This window comes from Muscardinus avellanarius (assembly GCF_963383645.1).
Source record: "Muscardinus avellanarius genome assembly, chromosome: 5".
NCBI classification, from domain to species: Eukaryota; Metazoa; Chordata; class Mammalia; order Rodentia; family Gliridae; genus Muscardinus; species Muscardinus avellanarius.
Genome location: NC_137790.1, coordinates 5496421 through 5506666, shown reverse-complemented (window position 1 = coordinate 5506666; position 10246 = coordinate 5496421). Strand labels below are relative to the sequence as shown.

The 10246-nt window shown below is 45.8% G+C and overlaps 1 protein-coding gene across 3 annotated transcripts in view; it reads right to left on the bottom strand.

Moving 5' to 3' along the window:
• Nucleotides 1-9444: 9444 nt before the first annotated feature.
• DSCAM (DS cell adhesion molecule) overlaps nucleotides 9445-10246 on the bottom strand; it is a gene marked incomplete at both ends in the record, with an annotated part of 734316 nt that continues 733514 nt past the window's right edge. The window contains 2 exons of one of the 3 annotated variants that reach the window (XM_080695506.1): nucleotides 9445-9567; nucleotides 9721-9953. In XM_080695506.1, the coding sequence (XP_080551632.1) occupies nucleotides 9445-9567; nucleotides 9721-9953 (356 nt within the window). Of the gene's footprint in view, nucleotides 9586-9720; nucleotides 9954-10246 lie in introns of all 3 variants that reach the window. The other 2 variants (XM_080695507.1, XM_080695508.1) reach the window with 2 other exon arrangements.

Here is a 10246-nt window from a genome sequence, read left to right as displayed (position 1 = left end):
GTGTAGGTCCAGGTGAGTCCTACCTGGAGTCCTGGAGCATACATGGGAACTCAGATTTTGTTCCAGCTTGAGGTGAGGGAGTTGAGCTTCCATGGTTCTGTCCTTGTCAGTCATTGGCTAAAATCTTTCCAGAGAGATATCTGCTCCTAGGCATTTTAGCTCTCTGCTCATATATAGGCAATGAAATTCCCGTTGTTCAAGTACAATCCACTGAAAGAAGTTGTAGATGCTTTCATCAGAGGAGAAGCACATAGAAGCTGAGACTGGGGTACATGGAAAGAGTTAGAAGGAATTCCAGTGATCTGGGCGGAGTGACAACAGGGTCCGGTACAGTTCACCCCATGCTCAGGTTAGATCTACTCACTTCTCACGTTAAATTTACTCCAAGCAATCCAGGCGTGGTGGTGCACACTTGTAGTCCCAGCATTCGGGAGGCTGAGATTGGAGGATCACGGTTCACGGACAGCCTCAGCTACTTAGTGAGGTGCTCTTTAACTTAGTGAGACCCTGTTTCAAAATAAAAAATAAAAATAGGGCAGGGGGTATAGCTTGGAGGTTGAATGTCCCTGGGTTCCATCCCCAGACTGGCAATAAATAAATAAATAAATAAATAAATAAATAAATAAATAAATTTATTCCATGCAGCCATGACTTCTTCAAGGTTGTGGTTGATTTCAATTGGTGCTGAAAACCCTGTAAGAGGAGAGTTTTGGGGCAAACGTAGCTTCTGCTGCTGCAGTGGGGTTTCAACCCAGTGTTGGCTAGTCCTCATGTCCTTCCTCTTTCCCTGGTACTAGAATCCCTTCATCACTGGTCAGCACTTCTGCTAGTATGGATGGCTTATACAGTGAGATTACCAAAACCCTCATATCTAAGAGGATGGAACCCCTGATTTCCATGCCCACTAAGGTCCATGGTTTCTGTACCTCCCCATGCAGAGTTAAGAATGGGCATGGACACACCAAGAAATAACTCCGAAATTTACCTGAATGACAAACATGTTTCTTTCTGCATTTGTTATGTGAATCCTCATGATGATCCAGGTCAGTGTCTCCCGACATCATGGTGATGCCTTTATTTGCCTGCCAGTGTGCTATTAGAAAGAACCCAGAGTGTCCAGGAAGCCACTGTAGGTTTATATTTAATGTAACCCAGTATTTATCCTCGTGGAAGAATCTCTTCTCTGGCAACTTGGGCTTTTCTGGCAACTTGATCCATAAAACGTAATGCAACAGAAATTAAATCAGGTTGCCTGTGACAATAAGGTAACTTTCACTTCTTTACTTTTTTCTTGGGTTCATAAATTGTTTTAATGAGGACATACCACCATATCATGGCTGTGGGTTTAAGACATATACTACATCTTAAAGGACAGTATTCAATCTCAAATGAGGTCATCTCAGATTTAGCATCTAAGCTATGTTTTGAAGATTATAATGCTCTGGGGAACTCCTGTGTATATCAGGACAACAGAATCCATCAGCAAGTGCCCTGTGTCACAGTCTCTTTGTTACACTGAGTCACTTATCTGTGAAGTATTTTGTTAGGTGGATTCTGTGGTAGTACATGTATCATTCCATGAGCCCTTAGATATTGTATGGGTCTGGGCACTGGGAGCAGGAAAGGAAGAGCACTTTATGTTAATCCTGATCACAATGAAATGAATGCCACTTTTTCTGGGCCAGCGAATAAGAAGGAAGATTCCACCAAAAAGTATAATTTCAGACAGAGTCTTAGGCTAAGACTGTGTTCTGGGGAAAAATTAAGAATAATTTTTTTTTTTTGCAGTACTGGGATGGAAACCAGGGACATTCTACCTCCAAGTCCTATTTTGTATTCTTTATTTTGAAACAAGATCTTATTGAGTTGCAAAGGGCCTCACTAAGTAGCTGAGGATGGCTGTGAATCATGATCCTCCTGTCTTAGCCTCTCAAATGCTGGGATTACAAATGTGCCACCATGCCTGGCGATGAATAATTTATGTTGAGAAGCGTGTCACTCTTTTGGGTAGGGAACTTGAAGATTCATGCAACATTCCATCATGGGTATGGTGCATGAACTTCTAAGACATTCCCAGTTTCCTCACCTGAGGACAAGGCAGCTATGATGGCCAAGAGAGCCCTGCCTGTCAGTCACATGTGCACATCTAGAAACAAAGATACAAAGGGAAGGGAGGGAAACAGTTAAAGCACATGAGAAAACGTGGGCATAAAGGTCCTGTCTGCTTCTCATACGATCCCTGGGCTGGTGCAATTTTCAGCCTGGGGGAGATCAGAAGAAAACTGTTATAATTCTGTGGTGAGGGCCACGGTAGAGGCATGCGCAGTCAGCGCCAGGGTCACCAAGCCTGGGCATGAGAACTGAGAAGATTATCTGTAGGCAGTAACCCCAGAGCTAAGGTCAGAAAGATGAATGAGGATTCTTCTCATGAAGGAGTTGAGAAGTATGGTGTGCTAGGTAGAGGAAATTCTATGTGCAAAACCTTCAGGTTGAGAGTGCCAATACAAGTCTAGAAGACTGGTGGAACATTGATGTGTGAGAGGACGTGTTGGTAGAGATGAGAACGTAGTCTAGACAAACAACAGATCATAAATGGTCTTATGTGGAATTCTAAAGTAGAATTCTGAAGAGTTTGGTTTTTTTTTTTTTACTTATGACAATGAAAAATTATTGAAAGAGATGAAGCAAGAAATGGCTCGTTGAGACTTACAACCTAAAAAAAAAAAATAAAAAAGAATATGGCACTGGTCTAGAGCATGGGATTTCAGTATTGAAGATACCAAGACCTAGTCAGGAGGTCTCTGTGAGAATCCAGGTGAGGAAGCACATGACCCAGAATAGTTGGAGAGAAGAAAGGAAGCAAGAGGGAAAAGCCCAAGAGAAGTAAGAAACATGGTGGATGACTTTGGAGGTGAAGGAAGGTTCTGGTAAAGCCATCCATTGGAATAGGAAGGAGGACAGCCAGGAGCACTGGGGTTATATATAACCACCAGAACCACACAGGTCAAGTTCGAGGCTCACTCAAACTTGCCCGGAGGCCGTCAGATGTGTATTGAGCTCAGGAAAATTCAGTTCAGAGATAATCTGTTTCAGATTCATCAGGATATAGATGGTAATTAAAACTGAAAATAAAGATAAAATACGAAAATTACTGAGGGTGAGGGAAGCACAGGGTGGGGGTGACATCCTACACATATGAAAGAGCTGCAGAGAATGAAAACTGTGTTGATAAGATTGAGAAGGATTCCAAGGAGTATGAGAATCCAAACCAGGAAGAAGATGGTTTCTCCACTGCTGCAGAAGGGATTAGCCAAGATGAGTGTTTCCAAAAGGGCAGTGACCCAGGCCTTTGGGGAGCACTCTTGGAACACTTTCAGAAACACTACAAGAGCAGCTTTATTTAGAAGGGCCCCAGGGAAGGTCAATCTTTAGCCATTAGGGAGACACGAGCAGTGTTTACCGTGAGTGAGGGTGGCCGGGGCAATTTATTTTTCTTGATGGGTGAGACTTAAATATTTTTACCTATAAGAGAAAATGAGAGGTAGAGGGGGAGAAAGGATCTTCTGAGGTTGGGAGAGGTTGGGATCTAGAGAAGAGATGAACTGTAAATAGAAGAAAGGCACTTCTCCTGGCCCGTGATTGTCAGAGTCAGGAAGGGTATAGATTCAAAGGAGGTTGGGGTGGATGTAGAAAAGGGAAGACATACCTCTTTGATGGCTTTTGATTTGGTAGGGGAGTTGTCTTGTCTGCTGAGAGTGAGGGAAGGGGATGAATTGAGAATTTATTTGGAAAGGGTCTCAAAGGATGAATCTCACTTGTGTGGAACTGGGCTAGCATCAGACAGGCTGGCCTTACAGGAGCCTGGCTTGGTTCTGGTCCTCTAGTTCACATTTCCAAAGAAGAGAAATTAGATGTACCTTCTGACCAGGGTGCTCAGGCTATAGGAGTGACTGGGGCCAGGCCCATCCCAAAATAGCACCAGCCTTCCACTAATGCGAGCAATAACAAAAATCACCTTTCTACTGACTATCACACAAGGGATGCCAGCACAGACTTATAAATCTGTTAAATGTGATGTTCAGATAGAGGTCTACCTGAAGAGCAGATTTATTTAGAAGGGCCCCAGGGAAGGTCGAGCTTTTCAACAACAGAGCATCAGATTTTATGCAACACATACAGTAAAGCCTCCAATAACCCAAACTTGAAAGTAATCAGGCTGTCTTCTCCCCTTTGTTCTCCCTCCAGAATAAAGAATAAGCACAAAACAATGAGCTGAGTTGAGCAGTTTATTAAAAAGGTTAAAATCCCCTTTATATAATGCACTCATGGACATTTAGAACATTCCTCTTACATCCAGTGATACATCTGCACATCTGTGTCAGCTTCATACATAATCATTCTTTTTAAACATTTACTGGTTTGTGCTGGTGTTTGTGTTAGGTGCTAGAAGTACAAAAAAAAAAGAAGAAGAAAGAAAGAGAGGGAAAAGAAAAGAAAATGACTGAGATGTATTCACTGGTACCCACATAGCCTTTACTGGGCGCACATATTTGCCCAGTGGTACTGAGAAGGATCACCCTCCTGTTGACTTGGAAGAGATGTTCGGATCTTTTGGTCCAATCAGCTCATCACAGGTGCTCATGCTGGGTGGCTTTGCATGAGATGCTGTGAGGAGTAATTGGAGGAGTCGGTGCTAGATTTGAGGTTCTAGGTGAAGTGTTCTAGCTGTGAAGCCAGGTGCCTTGCAAACCCTAAATCTTTCTATAATCTGGCGTTATGGAGAAAATGCTCTTTTGTATTCTGAAGAGTGGGCATCCAGGGCAGGTGAGCAGCAGAGACTTTGAGGGCAGTTTTTGACAAGAGTATGCATGTTCTCTGCATGCTTTTTGGAAGCATCATCAGTGTTCTTGGCTGGATGAACACAGCTCTTACTCCTTTTGCTAGAAATATGAGCACCTTGATCATGAAGATTAACTCTTATTACACGAGGAGACAAAACAATATGCACTAACCCAAGGATCATGAAAGAGCTTGCAAAGAGAATCGACTGGAGCAAATGAATAGAAGATGAATGTTCTCTGCTCACATAATGACACAGTCAGAGGAATGGGGACAGTACTGGGCTACATTTTAGTCAGATTTTTTTTTATCACTGTGGCCAAAATATCTGACAAGCACAAGTTAGAGAAGGAAAGGCTTATTTGACTTACGGCTGTACAGGCTTAGCCGACAGTCGTCAGGCTCCAAGGCAGAAATCATGGTGGCTGGGTGCATGGCAGAGAAAAGCTGCTATTTCATGGTGGCTGGAAGTGGTGGGGAAGGAGTGATTATAGAGATGAGGAACAAATACAGTTCCCAGGGAGCCACCCCCTCCAGCCACATCCTGCTCACAAGTTCCTTGGCATTGCTTAATGCATGAGCTTTGGGGACATTTTAAATCCAAATGCCGGCAGGCCAATACTACATCAAAATGAAACCAGTCCTAGCATCTGAGTCTCACCCTGGCTGGTGGTTTGTGTGCACAGAGTGTGCTTTGGTAACTATCCTTAGGTTACCTTCCTGGGTCATGGCAGAGTCACCTCTCAACTTGGATGGGTCGATAGATGTTGGGGGGGCTGTTGGCATAGCTGGTGGGGATACTGGCTTTCTGTTTGGCCAAGTGCGGGTCAGGGTTTCAGGGGGCATTGTGCTTTTGCATAGACCAAGGGTCCTGGTTTTCACCAGGAATCCTGGGTCAAGATACCACACCATCGTTGCTCCACTCGAGAAGTCCAACTTGGATAAGCAACTTATAATTTTGTATTTAGCAACATGAGGCATCTTTTTAATAGACTGCTAAATAGTTCTTCCAGATCAGCAAGGGGAGGTCCCTCTCTTTAGTGAAGCACTCAACCCAAGAAAGAATTTCAGCATAAGGGCGGGGGGGGGGCAACTTCCAGTATAAGCGTACGATCCCTGTACCCTTACGTAGCTGGGCTAGAGGGGCTGATTTTCCTCTTGCTGGGATCCCCAGGTGGTCCCAGGCCCTACTGTGCCTAAAGATCCTCTGGGCACCTCCTCAGCCCACACACACATGAACATATGCTATAAATTCTCTTTTCCTGCCTGAAAGAGTTATCTCCTTGAGACAGAACACAGTCCTCTCTGGGGAGACGCAATGCCAGAGATAATAAAATGTGCCCTTGCTCCTTACAGTTAGTGTGAAGTTTTGGGGACACAATGGGCCCTGGCTTTGTTTGGGGAAATGAAATAGGCAGCCGTAGCATCTGCTCAAAGTCACTTCTGGAAAATTTTACATTTTTCTGTCTTTCTGAAAGCGAGAGATGGACAAGGCGGCGGCAGCAGTGAAACATCCAGCGATCCCACCAAAGTGCAGAGCATTTGTGAGCTAGTAGGTCTAAGGGCCAGCGTCTAAGCTGGTCCTTCTTAAGAGCAGAGGAGGGAGCCGGTACTGTGTCTGTTCAGTTTGTTGTTGCCCAGTACTGAGAAGGAGCTGAGATTTTTATGGTACTTAAAAGTTAACACACCAGCCTGCTATAGTTTCAGGGGTGCTGGCAGAAGATTACAGGCTCCCAAACCAAGGATGTTACTACTCACGGCACAGAGGTCCACTCGAGTGTCATGTGCCCTCCATACCCCAGCCCTCCACAACCCATGGGTGATGCAGGGCATCCCGTTGCATGCTCTGCATGCAGTGGGTTCCTGTTACAGCCGAGGGACTCAGAGCCACACACTGTTTCCTCTTTATATTTTTATGTATTTATTTATTTTGGGTGGTACTGGGGGTGGAACCCAGAGGCTTTCTACCTCTGGGTCATACTCCCAGACCTATTTTTTATATTTGATTTGGAAGCACGGCCTCACTAAGTTGCTGAGAACCTCACTAAGTAGCTGAGGCTGGCTTCAAACCTGTGTGATCCTCCTGTCTCAGCCTCACAAGCGAGGGGATTACAAGCGTGCGCCACCACGCCCAGCCCTCTTTATATTTTTAAAGGATGCCTACTATGTGCTGTTCCAGAAATGGAGTATACAAACAAACAAAACAGGGTTCTGTCCCTGAGGAGTTGACATCCTTGGGAAGAAGAACAGGTAATAAATAATAACCACTATAAATAGAGAAATGATAGAGTAAGTTAGAGGATAACAAGCATAAAAAGCTAGAACAGATGGGGAGCGGGGTGCTGGGGGTGGGTGGGCTTTGGTATGAAACAGGTGCCCAGGGTGGGTCTTATTAAGAAGGGGAGATTAGGCTGAAGATAGGAGTGAGGGGCTCTCTCAGGCCCCCGGGACAGTCAGGACCAGTGAGGGGGTAGTGGAAACTGTCTGTGTCTAATGCCTGGGAACACTTGAGCTCTCAAGAAGAGCAGCTAGTGAGCCTCAGAAGGAGACATTGCTTTGGGTATCCTGGTCTGCAAAGAATCTGCTTTTTGCCCCGTGAGGACATGCTTTCACTATCTCCCAAGTCTGCTATGCAAACTTTCTCGAAGAGACAGGACAAAAGGAAATCCTCCAACAATCTGCTCAGAGACATGCATGAATGTAAGGGACCCATAGGGGATGGTCACCTGACAGTTATCCCCTACTCCATGCTGAATGACCCCTGTAGGCTGAGGTCCAGATCAGCCCGATCCTGCCCATAGCTTCAGTCCAACCCTTATGTGGCCTTGGCTCATAAGGGCCAGACATTTGTTAAGCTACTCAAGGGCTCATCCATCTAGCGCCTTCTTCTCCAGCAGACACAGTTATCTGAGCAGACTGGAGGATTCCTTTTTGACTCAAGCCCTTGATAGGGGTGTGATTGCTTGGTCCCTTCTCTTTCACTTCAGAGTCACTTGTGTTTGATGGGGATCTTTGACCAGTGGTGGAGAAGCACTGTGGGTCTCAGGAGCCCTGCACATTAAAGTGTGGAAGTGTAGGCCTTCCACACGCTCTTCTGAGAGCTGAGGATCAATCTGGAACACATTCTTTAGGAAGCTACAAGAAGGTGTTTCAAAGAGCCATATGCCTGCTGTTAGATTCCTTTAGACCTTGCTATTGTAGCTGGTACGTGGAAATCTGGTCCTTGGCTTCCTATTGATTAATTTTCTTCTGGTACAGAGAAGTGGATTGTAGGCAACATGTAAAAAGATTTCAGAAGAACACTTTTTATTGACTAGTTTTCCTCTGGTACAGAGGAGTGGATTGTGTGCACCATAGATGAAGATGGTCTATTGCACACTCAGGTGCCAGGCATAGTGGGGATAGGATAGGTCATCGAGGGTGGGACATATGGTCTTCCTTCTTACTCATGTAAGCTGGCCCCAAACATGGGATTCCAGGGAAGGGATCGGAACACTTTTCCTATAAAGGGCCAGAGAGTGAAATTTTGGTTGCTGTAGGCCATGTCCCTATTGCAACTTCTTAATTCTGCCACTGTGGCATGAAAGCAACCATCGCTATAATTCAATGGCACACGTGGCCCTTCGTCTACTTCCAATAAGACTTGACTTACAAAACCAGCATCAGGCTGGATTTAGCCACAGTCAGCTGGCTCTGTGTAGCTAAAAGATAGTTTTCTGCGGATGAGCAAAGATCAGAGCCTTGCTAGAGATGTAGAATACTTGGCTCAAGCTCTCTTGGTGATGGAGACCAGCCCACGCTTTGTGGTCTCCAGCCTGAGAGCACACGTTGTACCTTTGGTCTTCCCAGTCAAACCCAAGGAGTGCGGAGCATCGGTACCTTCTCTGGCTTACAAAACTGGGTTTGGAGTCCAGTTCCAGTGTTTGCCAACATAAGTCTCAGTAGGAAGGAGGACCAAGAAATCAGTAGGAGATAAAAGTCAACATTGAAATAAAGGCAGACCACCTTTTCTTTTTTATTTCGCTTAGACAAAATGCAAAGAGTGTCTCATCAAATTAAAAAATAATCAAAAAAAGAAAACCAAATCGATTCCCCTCCCCTCCCCCTTCACTGACGGCACTCATCCTAATTAACAACAAAAGATCAAATCGAAGACCCGGTTTCTAATGGGAAAGAAAGTGTGCAAATGTGACGAAAGCTGTCCCCTGCCCCAAATCAATGTTCTTTTGAAATTCACAAAGAGGCTAATTTCCCCCCTTTTTCCTCACGTGACTCTTGTGTGATAGAACTTCCAGTCAGAAGGTTGAATTAGTCCCCATGCACTTTGTAGAAAATCAGTAAAAATGCAATAGCCTGTGAAGATCATAAAACTGGACTTCTTTCCCAAAAAATCAGATGCCCAGGCAGATGGAGCTCACACTCGGACAGAAAAAAAGCAGAAGAGTCTTTGCACTGTCTGTGGATTCAGTATTTTCTCTTTCTCTTTTTTTTAATATATTTTGGCAATTTTCTTTAATTATAAATATTGGAATTCCGTAAAAAAAAGGTAGCTTTGATTGAATTGTTTAAATTGTATTTACAACCACTGTCCAGCCATGCTGTTTGTTATACCAGGGTGTAGGACTTGGCGTAGGGGTTGCTTCCTTTCAAGTGGCCCCGAGAGTCCAGCAGTGATTCTTGGGAGCTGCTCATTTTAGCTGCCTGTCCCAGCTCCACCCCTCCTTCACGCTGAGGTAATGTGGCCACAGCTCCCACGGCTCCCACGGCTCCCACAGCTCCTACAGCCCCCACGGCTCCTACGGCCCCCACGGCCCCCACAGCTCCCACGGCCCCCACAGCCCCCACGGCCCCCACGGCTCCCACGGCTCCCACGGCTCCCACGGCCCCCACGGCTCCCACGGCTCCCTGCTGCCACGACTGTCCCTCTCTTGTGGAGGTGGTGGTGGAGGGAGCTTCCATTGGGATGGGCTCCAGGACCGTGGGGCGTTTCAGGGTCCGACTTTTCTGAGGCTCCAGGCAGGCTGCTCCTAAACTCGGGTCCCTGCTGGTGCCTGGTGCACCTCGGTTTAACAAGAAGTCCATTCTAAGGTACGGAGGCAAATGGATGAGATCACCTAGAAACAAACACAGAGAGTTAGCCAGCTGCTCACTCGTCAGTACACGCAGACCCCCGGCACCTGCGGTGGCCATTTTGGTTTAGAGATGGAGATGCCACTGTGCTCGGGGGCGTCTTCAAGACACCCCATCCGAACTCACCGCAAAGGCGGGCGCAATGGCCGCACCCCTTTCTCCAATGGGCACAAAGAGCCGGCTTTCCTAGAAAGGCGAACTTTCCTTAAGTGTCATACATGAGAGCAGAGAAACGGAGATAACAGGATTCAAACACCACGATCGACAAGAACAGACA